Source organism: Hyperoodon ampullatus (genome assembly GCF_949752795.1).
Source record: "Hyperoodon ampullatus genome assembly, chromosome: 5".
Classification (NCBI taxonomy): domain Eukaryota; kingdom Metazoa; phylum Chordata; class Mammalia; order Artiodactyla; family Ziphiidae; genus Hyperoodon; species Hyperoodon ampullatus.
This window is the reverse complement of record NC_136918.1, coordinates 140909764-140927055: the sequence shown is the minus strand read 5'-3', so window position 1 is coordinate 140927055 and position 17292 is coordinate 140909764. Positions and strand designations below refer to the sequence as shown.

The 17292-nt window shown below is 46.3% G+C and overlaps 1 protein-coding gene across 1 annotated transcript in view; it reads right to left on the bottom strand.

Annotated features, from left to right (window-relative positions):
* Positions 1 to 12125, bottom strand: part of IGSF5 (immunoglobulin superfamily member 5) — a gene marked incomplete at both ends in the record, with an annotated part of 39276 nt that extends 27151 nt beyond the window's left edge. The window contains 2 exons of the mRNA XM_079705612.1: positions 4837 to 5154; positions 12062 to 12125. Coding sequence (XP_079561738.1) covers positions 4837 to 5154; positions 12062 to 12125 — 382 coding nt within the window. The remainder of the gene's footprint in view (positions 1 to 4836; positions 5155 to 12061) is intronic.
* Between the last annotated feature and the right edge of the window lie 5167 nt (positions 12126 to 17292).

Genomic DNA, 17292 nt, shown 5'->3' with positions numbered 1-17292 from the left:
CGGACTCCCAACCACTGAGCCACCAGGGAAGCCCATTGAGTCACATTTTTAAGGATAATTTCCTATGATATTGCCTTAAAATATTTTTCTAGGTACAAATTAAATAAAAATCTAATATAATATAATTATAGAAATAACTACCTTAAATTCTGTATCAGAATATATTACTTAGATCAATTATTTTAAAGTTTTTAGTAAAGACACGCTTGCATATGCCAGGGTTCACTCTGTAAATGACCCATCTGAAAATAGCACTTGTATTGCTAATATTACTAAAATAACCTGAGGATTGGCCCCGGTAAAAACACAGCATTAGTGAACTAGATAGACAGTGAAACATTCAGATTAAAATACCCTAAAACTCCCTGCCATGTAATATAATGGAAAGAACACTGGACTAAGAATCAAAAGATCTGTTCTCAATATTGGCTTTCCCACAAAATTGCCATCACCGTGGGTAAGTCACTGAAATGTTCAGGCTCCCTGTTTACTACCTGGTGAACAAGACGATTTAACAAGATCAGTGGCTTTCAAACATTTTGGTTTCAGTAACTTTTATACTCTTAAACACCACTGAGGACTCCAAAAACCTTTGATTTTTGTGGGTTCTATCAATATCTTCCATATTTGAAATAAGAATTAAATATTTGTTTATTTTTTCAAACATTTGTTTTAAAATAACATTCATAACCTATTACCTGTTAATATGGATTAACATATTTTTATGAAAATATATTTATTTTTAACCCAAAATAAATTAGATGACATGTTTTCTATTTATGCAAATCTCTTTTAACATCTGGCTGGATTCTCATATCTGCTTCTGCCTTCATTCTGTTGCGATATATTGCCTTCTCTGGAGTATATGAAGAAAATCTGACTTCACACAGATATATGGTTGGAATGGTTAGGAAGCTTTTCAGATAATCATGGATATTCTTTGATACTACTGATACACCAACACTTGACAAGCAGTGGTTGCCTAAAGGTTAGTTACACTGTGGAAACTGAAACCGTATTAAGGAACTTTCATGCTGTTACATTAGAATCCATTGCTCTAGTTGGCACTTTGAATGGATCTTTTACCCTTGCATGATTTTGTATCATTATCCATCAGTCATTTGGAAAACCCCGGTCCACTGAGTTATGCAGACCTTCCCAATGTACAGTGGGAAAATCCCTGACCACAGAGACCACCCTGAAAGAATCTAGGGGTTGCCTGGGAGTTTCCAGACTGGACTGAGCTGGATCAGCTCTGAAAGCTCTTCTTACTCTGAAATGTTAATTTCCAGTTATTGCTTTATTGAATAATGTCTTGGAGCAAGTAAAGCACCTTAGCTATTTCAAGGATTACTGTAAACGCAGCAGTGAGAAGGGAACAGATTTGTCCCTTCAGACTACAGGATCTTGTGTTTATTCTTTTTAGTTCATTCATTGTTTCATTGATGGAGAGGTTTAAGATGACAGAAGCTGGGGGTAGGGGACTGGTATTGCTTCAGTTAGTAACAGTTGATCTTGAACTCAAGTCTTAGTGACCTTCAAAACACAAGAGATCTAGAGTTTGGTGTGTGATTAATTGGTGTATGGGCAAAAATACAGCAATCTGAAGCATTTCCTTTTTCAGTATTTGTGATCCACCTTTTCCCACTGGCTTTCACAAAAGTCATCCAGCGACATGACAAGCACTTTACACAGGGTGATGGCTAGAATATTCATGTAGATTTTGGATGACTCAACCTGGAGTTATGTAAGTTCTCTTTCTTTTTCTTGTGGATACATGGGAAGGAAAAAAACAAACTTTAGAAAATTCACTTTCAAAATAAACTGGATGCTTCCTCTTTTTTCATGGTTCTTTTCCCTCGAAGAGACCCTGTTGCCCAGAGAACTTTTGTTTCTCTAAGAGCAAAGTGCCTTTCAGCCCAGTGCAACCAGGGTAAATGGATGGAGTTCTGTCTCGATTTATGGGTTCCTTCCACGTGACCTTGGGGAAGACTTTAACTTCCCTAGATTCTTGGTCTTCCATCAGTGTTAAAACCAAAAGCTACAGTAATTACCAACATTTAAAAATGCATGTTAGGGGGGCTTCCCTGGTGGCACAGTGGTTGAGAATCTGCCTGTCAATGCAGGGGACATGGATTCGAGCCCTGGTCTGGGAAGATCCCACATGCCGCAGAGCAACTAGGCCCATGAGCCACAACTACTGAGCCTGCACGTCTGGAGCCTGTGCTCCACAACAAGAGAGGCCGCGATAGTGAGAGGCCCGCGCACCGCGATGAAGGGTGGCCCCCGCTTGCCGCAACTTAGAGAAAGCCCTCGGACAGAAACGAACACACAACACAGCCCAAAATTAATTAATTAATTGATTGATTTTTTTAAAAATGCATGTTAGGGGTATTCAGACAACTTCATAGTTGCATCTTTGGAAAGATGCTATAAAACCACATGAATTTATGAATCTGATATGCCATAAGCATAGCAATAAAAAGTCATGCCTTTAATCCTGTTTCCTTGATCCAGGGGTGCCCTCCTCCTCTCTTGCTTCCCCACTTTGCCTGTTATCTACAGACCTTCAAGGCACATCTCGTATGGCACCTGATCTGTGGAGTCATCCTAGAAGCCTTCACTAAGTCTCTCATCTCCCTTCCCAATTTGAACCTTACCTTGTCTCCCTCTCATTGCACTTTCCAGCATTTACATTGCACCACTGTTATTCATGCACTTGCATTATCTACTCTTTTTGTAAGATTCTTGAGAGCAGAACTGTGTCTTATTGCATTCACCTTGAGTCCCCCTTAAATGCCTAACACAATGGCATGCTCCTATTGGGAATGCAACAAATAATAGCAAATGACATTATGGGCATTGCTATGAACCAGGTGCTGTTCTAAAGGCTTTATATAGACCTACTCATTTGATCCCACAACTGCCCTATGATGAGCAAACTAGGACACAAGGTCATTAAGTAACATGTCCAAGGTCACACAGTTAGTCAGTGATAAAGCTGGAACTTGAACCTGGCAGTCAGGCTCCCACATCTGTGCTATTTATCACTAGACCTCTCTGCCCCACCAGCTTCATTTGTAGTAACTTGAAACAGACAGGGCTTTGGAGTCTTCAAACCACCCTCAGTCATTGTTCCATCCGATCCTCATAGTAAACCTGTGATGTGGGCAGGGGAGCCTTATCCTCACTTTAAAGATAAAGAAATTGAGCCATTTCAGGAGTTACCAAGGTAGGTAACTGATGAAAACAAAACCAGAACTCATATCTTTGGTTCCTTGTCCTGTGTTCTTTCCTTTATACCACAAATTATTAGAATAATAATTTGGTCACGCAAACTAGGCCAATAATCCAGGTAGCTTCACAGAATCACTTATTTAGAGAATATGATTGTGCCCCTAATTAAACCACACAAAATTAAAGACACATAAAAGTAAAGATATAACAATTTGACTAAATTAAAAAATGCAAGTAGAAATAGGTAGACATGTAACTCCATCGAATGTTATCAAATTTGATTTGATAGGAATATTAATAGACCAAATCATTGGAAATTTCTCCTAAACAAACTAATAAACAGGCATAAGAAAAAATTTCAAGGACACAATGTAGTCTATTAAAAGAAATGCTGCCATAGAAATCAGGAACTCTAAAAGCTCCAATGCATCTACAAATAGTACATAATTACATTTTTAAGGAATGCAAAATGATTAAACTTTGATAAAGATGTTCTGAATCCTTGTATCCTTTTATTTTTTTCCCTAAGTAGCATAATCTTCAGCACCTGAAAATTACCTTTGATCCCACAACTGCCCTATGATGAAAATGAATAAATGATAATAGGAAAAATAAGTTATCCATTATTATAAATTTTGTTTACTCTTTTATTTTCTCTAAAAGACTTGGTAGGGCTTAGTGAACACACACCTTTGATTATAAGAACCACTGGGGGCAGGAAGAGTAGATTAGGGAAATTCAGCTGGAAAGAGGAAAAAGTTAAAGCATGATTCAAAGTTGATAAATGATGTCAGGCAAAGAAATAGAGTCAAGTATACGAAAAACTAGAAAAAGGGCAATGATCGTCAACTCTCTCTCTAAATCAAAGACAAGTGATGGCAACTGGCCCCAGAATTCCAGGATGTACTTCCAGAAAAGTTATTAGTACTGAAATTGGTCAGATGAAAAAGTGATAGGGCTTCCCTGGTGGCGTAGTGGATGAGAGTCCGCCTGCCGATGCAGGGGACACGGGTTCATGCCCCGGTCTGGGAAGATCCCACATGCCGCGGAGCGGCTGGGCCCTTGAGCCATGGCTGCTGAGCCTGTGCGTCCGGAGCCTGTGCTCCGCAACGGGAGAGGCCACAACAGTGAGAGGCCTGCGTACCGCAAAAAAAAAAAAAAACAGTGATAAAAGCTGTCTTTAATAGTCTTAATAAGAGAAAAAGGAAAGGAAAGGGAAACGAAGGAAAACGAAGAGGAAAGGGAGAGAAGCAGAAAGGAAGAAAGTAGAAAGACAGCCAGTGAGGATGGGAGGAGAGAAATAAACACCTAAAAACAACAAACACTAGTCAGTTCAGAATAGCTCTAAGCATACCAACTGAAGGCGAGTCCACGTACGAAAGAAGGAAGGAAGGCCAGGAAGAAGGGAGAGGCGGAGGGAGCGTGGTGATAAATAACAAAATATCCATAAGTTCAGAATAATTCTAATCAGAGCACCAACTGAAGGTCGACCCTATATGTCCCCATATATGACATGAACTTCAGAAGGTCCCTTCCAGCCCCCTGACATTTAACCCAGTGAACTCCAAATGCTCTCATTGGAGTCACCTGCATGCACACCTTGGACAGAAAGAAAGGCGGATCCATCCCGGTCACTGTTCTGGAGGCTGCATTTGATTTGCCCCGTATCATTGAGTTGTACATCGTGGATTATCATCTCAGAGATGAAGTTACTGCCCTCTTCATAACTCGCGGAGGTGAAGCGGTTGTTGGTGATGATGGGCTCCATGGGCGTGATGCTCAGAACCACCGTGCCTTTCAGAGCCCACATGATGAGCTTCCAGCCCTGCGAGATGGTGCAGTTGAAGCGAGCCTCCGAGCCCTTCAGCGCCGTGACGTTCTTGGGACCCTCTATGATTACATTGTTGGATCCACAAGCTAAAATACAATCAATTTTTCAAGGTGGTGAGGGGATGACTACAGAAGTCAACTGTACAACGTAGCACTTATGAGTACCAGTTGGGGCCACTGGGTGACCATCCCGTGGCTCAGATTCCATGTCCTACTGGTCTCAATACCAGGTCTCCCAGTAGCTCAGGAGCTTCCAGTGGACAGGAAGCCATGCCCATTCCCTCCTTTCCATGGCCCTCTCTCCACTCCACAGTCCACGGAACTCCCAGTGGGATTGGGACTGGAGGGAGCAATGTCCCTCCTCCACCTCCTGTGGGATGTTACCTTAAGTATCTGACCCCAGCCTGTCCAGAGAGCCACCACTAGCCTAGCTCTGTGACTTCAGGCAAGTGTTTCAGCCTCACCATGAAATGAGAATTTTCCTCCCAGTGAAGTGGGAAGGACATGTGATTTCCACCTCAGAGGAGATCCCAAGGCTAAAAGGGGAAGTGGAAAGAAACTTCTCTTTGCATAGAGGGTGGAGATCCCAGCTTGTCGTGATCATGGTCCACCATACGCCCCTGCACCCTTAGGACGGAACTGTCACTAATGCCACACCCCACTTCCTAAGGACGAGAAGAGATACGTGGGGGAGACACAGAGAGGGAAAACACATAGAAGGATGTAGCAGAATGGGATCCCTCAAGGAGAACCCTGTGGGGATGTAAAGGATGCAGGAGAGTGGGATTCCTCAATGACAACACTGGGGGGATGCATTTGGCAGCCTCGTAGAGAGTCTTAGAGCATCTAGTGTTGTGTTTAAAACTCCAGCGGGTGGGCAGGTAGTTCTAGATCATAATACTGTGAACTCCAGAGTCCTGCCTCACTGGGAAAGTTTTCACACTTCTCCTTGACCACTCCCCTCACTGCACAACAGGGACACTAGTGCTGAAACCCAGCAGAATGCTACAGGGCCTTCCCAGAGACAGGCCCTCCCCTCCCCTATCCCCCCTGCCTCTTGTTTGTAGAAACACTTTAACCTCTTAGACCTTCCCTGAGTTCCAAATAGCAAATTTAACCAGAGAAGTGAGAAAATGCAGAAAAAAAGGAAAACAGTCAAACAAGACAAAATAATAATAGTTTAGCCATAAAACAAAGTCAAGGACACTTAGCTCCTCCTCCAGGGCTATAGATAATATCCTGAGCCATATCCTTGAGCTGTTTTGCAGATACTGAAACCCCCACCAGGTGAAAGAAGTTAAGTGCATGCTGACCACAAGCACATAGACTCCAGACCAGTTGGAACCAGAAGGCTGATGATGTTAACTCCTGAAATACTACACTGTTATCTCTCCACTAACTAACCAGAAGAATGTCCATGAGCTGTTCATGAACCTCATGACCCCCTCCCTCACACTGCCTTTTGAAGCCCTTCCCTGAAAGCTATCAGGGAGTCTGGGTCTTCTGAGCATTAGCTGCCTGTTTTCCTTGTTTGGTGCTTGGAATAAATGCTGCATCTTCCTTCACCACAACCTCATGTCAGTAGACTGGCTTGGCTGCGTGTTGCACAAGTGGACCCAAGGTTGGTTAAAAGTACCACAGCAACTAGTTTTAAGAACCAAATGAGACGATCCACATAAAGCCCTTAACATGACCCACAAGCACTCAGTAAGCAGTCACTACTATGTGACTTACAAGACAAACCAAGAAAATCATAGAGGAAAGTAAAATGTTTCCTTCAGACTTCTCACAACATTCTACCTTTTGCCCACCAGATGCACTCTGACACTGGTTTTAACTGGAATGACAACTCCTAACTGGCCTTCCCCAAGGAGGGCATCAAGACCTCTCCAGCTCATGGGAACTCAGTCAGAAACACTCAAGATGGAGTGTATTCTGCTCCTGAAGAACTCAAGAAATCTTCTGGCCATTTAGGACTGATTTTCTTATCACCCCAGAAGAGCGAATTGGTGGTCAGAGTTTTCCTAGACTTTCCCATGTTTGTAATAATAATTCAAAGTAGAACTTACAGAGCAATTGATAATCTCCAAGATTTCTCATCTGTTACCTCTTACATTTTAATGCTGAGGAAATCAAGACCAGCAACGTCTCAGGACCTGTGATCACAGTGGTGGGGCTGAGACACAAACTCAGCCCTTCCCACTCTGAATTTTCCCTCTTTTCCACACTTTGCCCTCTGCTCACTCAGAGTTTATAGTAAAAAGACCCGCCAACAGCCCACACTCTTGGTTTCTTCTCAGCCACGCCTGCCACCATCAGTAAGACTACATGTTCCAGGGACTTCCCTGGCTGTCCAGTGGTTTAGACTTCGCCTTCCAATGCAGGGGGTACAGGTTCAATCCCTGGTCGGGAGCTAAGATCCCACATGCCTCATGGCCAAAAAAACCGAAACAGAAAACAGAAGCAATATTGTAACAAATTCAATAAAGACTTTAAAAATGGCCCATATCAAAAAAATCTTAAAAAAAAAAAAAGACTACATGTTTCTATCACCTTCCAGAGCTATATGAACCCTGCGGGTCCACCAGGCAGCCCCCATCCACACTGGGTGCCCACAAATAACTGCAGCCTCTCTTTCCTTCCAATCTTATAAGGTCAAGTTGTAAGGCAGGTTCTAAAAGAATCTAATTACCACCTGAAAAATTTCTGGGAAGGAACCTCCCCACCAGACACGCACTAACACATTGACACTCACCTGAGTACCCAGAATGTACTGCAAGGATGATGCCCACAGCAGGGCCAGGTCAATGGGAGAGAATGGGGTGTACAGGCAGTGTCCCTGAGGCCCGTAGGACTGGATCAACTAGGAGATCCCAGGCTCCAAAGAGGCAGAACTGAGGGAAGGTCAGAATTAACTAGGACTAATCCTGTTTGGGGGTAAACATGATCACTATTCTTGGTTTTGCCTCTGGGCATGATAGAGAGAGAAAGTATGACCCTAAATAACCACTCAGATTGGGTATTCTCCCTTACCCTTGGGCACATATTTCTGATCCAAGGATCCCTCTGATCTGGGATTTTTAAAAAAAAAAGGGAAAAAGCCTGAAGAAGGGAAGTCAGACATGATTCCCCAGGGAAACCTCAGCCTCTGTGCCAGCTTGGCTCTTTCCATGAGCCCTTAACTGCATCTTTAAAAAAAAGCTCAAAGGAAAGAAACAGCCAAATCTACACCCCAAGGAAGAAAAGACGAGACGTGTCCTCATACTCTACACTGTGATAACAACATCTTTCCCACCTCGGACTCGGGTCCATGGGAGTAGATTGAACATAGCCCACGGGTCTGGGTGCTGGGAGCGCAGGGGTGGTGAGACCAGGGCTTGCCCGGCCAGCTGCTCCGTCCAGGCCACTCCAGCAGGATAAGCAAAGCATCTGAAACCCTGGTTCCATCACTTCCTGGTGCCGGGTAGGTTATTCACTCCAAAACACTGTTCACTCCAAGCCAGTCTTTATTCCCTACAGACTGCACATGGGAGCAAGAATGCACCAGGTACAGACCTTACTGTGCAGCTCAGGAGGTGGGAGCTTGGGAGGGACCTGGACCAAATGGAAACTCTTCCACTTTGAACTTGGCCTTTAAATTAAACAGGCGGCATCAAATCCTAATCACTAAACACCCCTGACATCGTTGCCTGCGATCCTTGCTACCACCATGAGTAAACTCTCCTCCAGCTCTGCCTTGTGACTCAGAAGCTCTATTTCTTGTAACGTGAGGCCCTGGAATCTCACTGCTCCCTCCTCTGCATCCTATCAGCTGCGGTGTGTGTAACTTGCCCCACACAGGACAAATATGAGAAAATTGTAAACAAGACCTTTCGTCAAACAGTCCGCTTTCCCCTTTGCTCTCCCTTTCACTTTGTAGAGCAAAGGGCCAAACCAGGGGAAGAGCCACGGGAACGATCAGTGTCCCCACACCCACCTCAGTCTCCAGCTATGTGATCACCCAACACCGGGTCCTCCCTTGCAGGAGCTGATCCACTTGCAAGATGCTCATTCATGCCAACACCCTCCAATTCCAAATCCAGGGCTTCAGCCCCGCCCAGCCCCTTGCTTTCCTCCTGCCTTGCAAATCCTGCTCCACCAGGCATCTCCGTGTAAATGGCTGGCTGCCACCCAGGACTTAGAAGCTTCTCTTCTACTCATTGTGCCCTAACAGCTGCAAAACTGAAATCACTTACACAGTAGCATGTGGGCCAGCTGCCTGGCCCCTCCCAGTCGTCTGCAGATAGATCCTAAACCTAAGTACCATTCTTCTGCAACTGCTTCTTCTCAGCTCCCTGGAGTAGCAGCCAGGCGTCTCCCTGGCGTGTGGGGCACAGAGGGTCTGCACCAACTAATCCCTGTACTCTTCCACTTACCTCTTCTCCAGCTTCCCTCCTGCACATGTAGACCCCTCACCTGCTTCCATCTCTTACTTAGCATTGGAAATGAACAGACAAGCAGACAATTAAAAGCAGAAGGGAGAAAGGGAAATAAAGCAGAGGGCAGCAGAAGGGAAGTGCCCAGGTAAGACAGCTCCGATGGAGAAAATGGTAGTCAAAACACATCGGGGGCTGGGAGCATCAGAAGGAAACTGGCAAGTGAGGGAGGGGGTCCTGAGGTGTATCAGAGCTGCCCCCCATGTCCTGCTGACCAGAGCAGGAGGTGCCATGATCACTGCTGTGGCACCGCCATCACCCAAGACTGTGCTCTCCACATGGCAGCCAGACGGGTCTTGTCAACATGCCTATATGACCAGGTACACTTTCCAACCTCCCACCCCAACACCCCAGACGTTGTTTAAAATATTTCCATCCTTTACAATACAGACCAGATCACCCTTAACACTACCATATCTTAAGACCCTTCTTAGTCTCACATCAACGTCCTCTCCAACTTCATTTTGCCCCAAACTCCACACTCTGCCCACCAGACCATCTTCAATTTATCCAACTCACCAACTCTTTCTGGCCCCAGGGCCTTTGCACAGTCAGTGACTGCCTGAAGAACTAGTCTTGCTTACTCCTCAGCTCCCAGCCAAGTCGTCTCCTCCTCAGGAAGCCTTCCCAGACCACCCTGTGCAGGTCAAATTATCCATAACAGGCTTTCAGATCAGTGAAGCAATTGTCATGGTGGTGATTTTGTATTGATTTTTCTATCAGTTGATGTCTAAGCTCTTTGTTAGCAGAGACTGTGCCTGGTTTTGCTCACCCCAGTGCCTGCACCTGAATGGCACGTAAGAGGTTCCCAGTGAATATTCACCGAGTGAACAAATAACCTATCACGCTAGGAGCAAGGTGGACAGGCGAGGGCTGGCAGGAGTCCTCTGGGGGCACGTGGAGGTTGTCCTCAGCTATTCAAAGCCATTGGAGGTGTCTCTACCCGACACTTTCCAAGATGAAGCATCCTAGGAGTTCAAGCTTTTGCAATGGACCCCATCCCCCAAAGGGCTCTAGGATTATCCATAATCCTCTCCCCTCCTGGAATAGCTATCTCCAGACCTCAACCCAAGCCATCCCTGCCTTCAAAACAGTACTTCAGGAAAAATAGCTCAGAAAAATTGTAGACGCAGAGTTCATCAGTTTCCCGCTAAGCTGCCGGAAGAGATTTTTGCCGCCGTGGCTGAGACAGCCACGTTGGAGCCATATCCCTAAAATGTGTGCTGAGTCTGGTTTGCTAACCCCATGAGTCCCTACACAAGCAGGGAAACTGTTTTCCTCTCCACCCTACAAGCAAATGCATATCAAGCACCTACTAAACGCTTAGCACCACATACTAGAAGGCATGGGCTTCCAAACATCTTTGCCCCTAAATACATGTAAACACCACAGCCTGGTTCCCTTGGCTTAATGTGTAAACACACCCAAAACCAAAATTTGTAAAACAGTCCTGACTGCACATCACACACTCTGATCATTCCTATACTATTTTATTGTTTTATTTTTTCAAGCTGTCGTGGATGGAGTTAAGAAAGAAAAAAAAACTATTATCTAGCCATCTGAAACAGAGTTTATAGGTGTGTAAAGTATAAAGCAAGCAAAACTTATCAACTTATCTACGCAACTAAAAGTCAGAATAATGATGACTTTCAGGGAGGGGGAGGGGCTGAAGAAAGCATTTGTGAAGTGTTCTTGGGCTCCTCGTTGATACACAAAGGCTCTCAGTTTGTAAACTTTCATCAAGCTGTACCTTTATGACTTGTGCACTTTTCTCTATGTATATTATTCTTCAATACAGCACCTTAAAGTCCCTGCAGTAAGAATACCCTGAGGACTTTAAAACCTAGCTAGGAAAACAAGACAAACACACCAGACAGAAGCCATGAAATCAAGACAAGACATAGTCAAAAGAAAGCTGGCGTACAAACTCCTGTTACCCTAAGCACCCGGGGGTCTGCACACTCCATCTCCTGCAACACGGAATCTGATCCAGAGACCCTGGCCTGGGACACCTGGAATCTATTCCGACTGATACTCTGGGAAATTTCCAGGATGAGGAGGAACTGTCGGGAGGACTGGGGGCTCTCACAGGCAATGGGCCCCTCACTCTGCCAACAATGGGAGCTGTGAGGTTATCACCCAGAAAACTGCAAGATCAGGAAGGCTTCAGGGAGGAGGTGACGCCCAAGTCAGGTCTTCCTTGAAGACCAGGTAGAAATGGAAGGGGAGAATATCCAGGTGGGGGAATGGGATGCTTCTACAAGAACAATGACCTTGGGAAGGTACCTAAGCAGGGACCCCGGTGAGGAGGACTGGTGGGCTCCTGCGCACCTGAAGGACCCGTCCGGAGTGAGGCTGACCCAGCAGGAAATGGAGGAGGTGGGGTGGAGGGGACCCAACAGGAAGAGCCTAAGGCAGAATCTGCTGACAGCCACGCGCCCCCGTGGCCTCCTCCAAGTCCCTCCCGTCCACTCCAGGTGGATGCCCGGGAGCGTGCCTGCCAGCTCCGTGGTCCCTACCTGCCAGCCCAGCCAGGACGACCAGTGCGGCCAGGATGCCTCGGCAGTGGCCCGCATCTCGCATGCTCCTCCACACCTGGGAAAGCAAAGCAGGCAGGTCACAGCCTGTCTCCATTCAGAGGGGCATGGGGACCCTCCCAGCTCGTGTGTTTCCCTGGAGAGATAAGTCAGCCTGGCCAGTGGCACCAGCCTCATCTTGGAACGTGTTAAAAAAGCAAATTCTCGGGCCCACCCCAGACCTGCTGGATTAGAAGCTTTGGGGGGCAAGCTCAGAAATCTACCTAAAGTTAAGCATTGTACCGATTCCTGTATGTGCTCCCATTTGAGAATCAGTGTATTCAACGATCTTGCTCCCAAGCCCATGTATAAGTCGTGGGAAGCACGTGCTATACCATGACCACAGAATCACTAACCGAAAGGTCAGAGTGCGGGCATACTGCTACTCACTTCAATCAGGATGCTTTAATCATTGAGAAAAAAAAAATGCTACTCACAACAAGCGTACATTAGCAAAAGGGAAGACAGACAGCAAAAGGAAGGACTAGATCATAAGTTTATTAGGTGGTAAGAGGTGTGGAGACAAATAGAAGAGAGCAGTGCGTGTGAGGGGATGTGTGTTTGGTGGGCTGGCTGGTGCTTCAAACACAGAGGTCAGAGAAAGGCTCCCAAGAAGGTGCCCAGTGAACAGGGAAGGTGGTGAGGCGACCGGCACATGGGTATGTACAGAAGAGCTTCCCAGGCGAAATAGCAGGTGCAAAGACCCTGGGGTGGGACCATGCCTGGCACGTCTGGGGAACCGTAGAGGGGGCTCTGGGGCTGGGACAGGAGACAGGTCAGCGTAGACCAAGTAAGGCCTTCCTGGTCCCTTGGTAGCACCCCGGGATCCTGTCATGTGCATCTCTCGGCCCTTCCTTTGTTCTTTGAGAATCCTCTTGCTCACTCTCCATCCCTGCATTTTTCGTTTTTATTTTTTCCTTCTCCTTGGGACAGGCGTCTCTGGGGCATCCACCAGCACTGCTTAGAGCACGTAAGTTAAATCTCCCACTGAACATATCATGAACTGTCTACAAAAACACCGGCTCCTCAGCCCAGGAAGGGGTTTCTTTATTTCACACGTCCTTAGCACAGCGACCCGAGCTGTGGGGAGTTTTCACTTTGGCTCTGGCCTCCACATGGATTTCACAGCTCCGCTGGAGGGGATACATCCCTTCCCCCCAAATCAGGGGGCAGCGGGTTCCCTAAGCGAGCCCGCACGGGATTCTGTGATGAGCTGCCACACCCCCCAGGCTCCATACTGTCGTCTCTAACAGGACATAGGCCACCACAAACCACAAGCTGCAATAAAATAACTGAAATAGACAGAGGTAAGAACCGCCTCACCTGCTCACTCAGAAAGCACGTCATACAAGCTGCTGAATCAACTAGAGTGGGGTGTCAGGGATCGGGGATGCCCGGCCCGTGACCCCACTTTACATGTAAGTACAGCACTGGGTGCTCACAGCTCACGCGCAGGAACGTGGGGTTTCCGTCTCTGTTTTCTGATGTCTTTGGATGTCTTTGGAAAATTCAGCCTGTATAGTAAACCATAACTGCTCATGTGTGTAATGTCAGGGTCCCAGCATCTGTGCTGCAGGACCTTCCCACCAAGCAACTCACCTCCTGACATCATCTAAAAAAGCCTCAGTAAATCCCTATAGATACGACTTGATACCAAGCTGTCCAGCAGCTGAATACAAACCAAACTGAAATCATGGCCTTCCCAGCTGGATCCAAGATCCCAAATTACCAAACGCCAAATAAATCATTTACCAATTTTCAAGGTTCGATGAACATAAGTGGACCAGCCAGTCACTCTACGAGTCACCTAGAAATCTAGGCTCAAGCGGAGGATGGAGGAGAGACTGAGCTGCCTAGTTATAAAAGTCACACATTTTTCTGAAAACAATAAATGTGAAGTGTGGACCCAGCATTACTGAAACTGCAGCATGAGCTTAAGGTCCACTAGGAAAGGCTTCTAGTCACTGATTGTCTAGTCAGCCAGGCTGCAGACTAGCACCAGATTACTTAACTCGCTTATTCTCTGTGTGACAGAAGGAGTCCATTTCTAAGAGCCCAGCAGAACCCCCCGAGCAGGGGCACGTAGGAACACCCCGAGTGCTACAGGAACCCAGACGTGGATCTTGAGAGGACAGTATTTTTTGAAGGGTGTGTACAGGAAGGAACTGTCACCAAATTGATTCCAAGTTGCAACTGAACTCAGACAGTTTACTTTAATTAAAGGAAGGCTTTGCCAGGTAATTTGCAAGTTCATATCTCTATGGAGTAGTTTGAGATTTTACTTCTCATTCATTTGGTTACAGAAGACTTGGATTATCTACTTTTAGTTGAAAAACTGCAAAGTCTTTCAAAAATCTTAAATCTTATTAAATTGCATTGAAACAGAAATAGAGTTACAGATGTAGAAAATAAACTTATGGTTACCAGGGGGGAGGGATAAATTGAGAGATTGGGATGTACATATACACACGACTATATATAGAATAGATAACTAATAAGGACCTACTGTATAGCACAGGGAAACCTACTCAGTACTCTGTAATGACCTATATGGGAAAATAATCTTAAAAAGAGTGGATATATGTATATGTATAACAGATTCACTTTGTTGTACACCTGAAACTAACACAACATTGTTAATCAGCTACACCCCCATAAAAATATTTTTAAAAATTGCATCAAGACAGGATTTAAATCACAACCACTTCCTACTGCCCAGACAAGGCAGAAACACTCAGGAGACCCGTCTGCACCCACCAAGCCAGTCATCTCAGGAAGAAAACTGCCAGATGCGATCATTTCACTTATTTACCCCCCCACACAAACCCTTATGTCTGGGTTTTGGGAAAAAGCTTGAAATCATAAAATCCAGAGGCTGCAGACATCCTGTTTTTAGGCATCAGCATAAATCCTAAACCCAAAAACAGGTAGGACAGGAGGGAATTTAAATGCACACAAGGGGCTCTCCACAAACCTCTATGTGCACATACAAGGGCACCAGGGCCCCTCCTCCACCCCAGTTCCCCAGCTCTGGGCAACCCCGTATTCGGAGGTGCCTTGGCCCTGCCTGCCAGACGTGGGGAGTCTTAGAACTTCCAGAGGTTTAGAGCAATTTCCTTTCCATCAGGCCTCTCACTGGGGAAGAATAAATGGCATTTAAAGTCTGTCCAATGAATAACGGGAGTGCCAGGAATTTTCCAGCCTTTGAATCCAGACCGTCCAAATTCCAGCGAGTCTCGGCTTTCAACGCATTCGGAGAACAGCTCCCTGTGAAGCTTGATGAGAAATCGTCTCAAATTCCTAAACTCGCAGAGCAGCCCGATCTTTTAATTTTTAACTCTGTGGAATTTGAGAAACAGTTACGTGTTGGATCATCCAGCACTTCCCCGCCCCCCCCCAGACCAGCAAGCGGCCTGCCCGGGGCTGAGCACCGGCTACCCAGGAGGAAGGGGGTACCTGCGGGGGAGTCCGCTGGCCACACCAGGCCCACGCAGTGTCTCACCTGTGACAGGTGGATCTGCCCGTTGGGGCTTCAGCGAAGGTATTGCGGTCCCCAAAGGCCCCTCTCCTGCCTCTGAGCTCTCCCCACAGGAACAAATCTCTCGGCCACGGAGAATCCGGACCGCTCTCACCTGTAACCAGGAAGTCGCTCACGTCACAGGCCGGGCTGTGCACACACAGGTGGCCTCCCTGCCTCGGGCCCTGGAGCCGCAGACTCCCCGTTAATCATCAGCCAGCCCCAGGTCCGGTCAGGCTGACGACGCCCTGCCTCAGGGCCAAGGCTGCCCTGGCACTTGGCCTCCACCCCCTGTTCCTGCCCCAAGCCTTTCCTGTGTCCTGCAGGAGGCCAGCGGGAGGCTGGCGGCCCCCTCCTGCCCTTGGACGTGGACGTGGCCGGCCACCGGCCAACCTTGCTCCTTGGGCTCCGGCACAGGCCCGGAGCTGGCAAAGCGGGTTTCTTCTCGCAGCCCGGCTCCTCCACATCCACAAGAACAGGTTCTTTTGTGAAAGAAAAAAAAAAAAAAGTCCTGAGAGTGAAGTCCTCTGGAACGGGGCCAGCTTTAGAAGTCAAGTCCAGTTTCCTGTGGAGCGTTTGCAGGAGAACTGCTAAGAGGTTTTCTGCAGGCATCCCAGACCCCACTCCCAGCCCCTGGGAAGTGAACGGAGGAACTTGGCTTTTCAGAGCATTGACAATTCCTGGAAAAAACCATCCCCCCAAATCCTGAAGCAGCAGTGTACAAATCGTCTGCTGTCTTACGGCCCTTTTTGAGTATCTGGCTGGTCTCCCCCATCACATTCTAATCCTGGCATGGGACTCAGGGTCAAGGGCATCTGCACAGAAGAGGTGACAACAGAAGGTATGGATCATATACTTAGAGTGAGACCCTGAAGCGAATAAATAGGGGAAATGCTGTGTCTTCCAGTTGAAGGGAATCAGAACATGCCACCCCAAAATATGTCACTTTGGCATAAAGATTATTTTTAAGCTGAAGACATTTGAGAGTCAACAGATGCCAAAAAAAAAAAGGAAATAACGAAAAAAAAGCTTTGTCAGAGCTTCCCTTTTCTGACTAAAAGCAGGACCTCCTGGGACATAAGGCTGACATAAATTCCTCTCCAGGGTGGATCTATGCCCAGAAGGGAGAACACAAATAATTCCTACTCCAAATCCCTTCTTCAAGGGAGTTTATGATGCTAAGGAAGACAGAAAGACCACTCATACCTGTATAGACAAATATTACCACAAATTTCTTAACTTCCATCTGTCCGGAAGAAACATAGGTATTCTTCCCCTAAAATACCTTTTCTCACCCCCTCCCTTTCTCCTACTAAATTAGCTATGTAAGTCTTTAACCATTCAATGAGCCAGTTACTTCCTTTGTTGGCTCCCATATGCACACAAAATAAACCCTTTTCTCCTATTCACCTTTCTTTTGTCAGTTTAATTCACAGGTCTCAGTAAATGAACATAAAAGGGTAGAGGAAAAGGTTTTCTTCCCTCCCTACCAGGCTCTGGTGCTAGGAGCTGGTCAGGAAAATGGTGAACAAGCAGATAGACTTAGAGAGTCTATATGTTTGTCAAATAATCTCACAAATATACACAGGGTTATAGCATCTTATTTAGGAGCTGTGTCCCTGAAGGCCTAACATAATTCAAAACTCAAATAATTCCA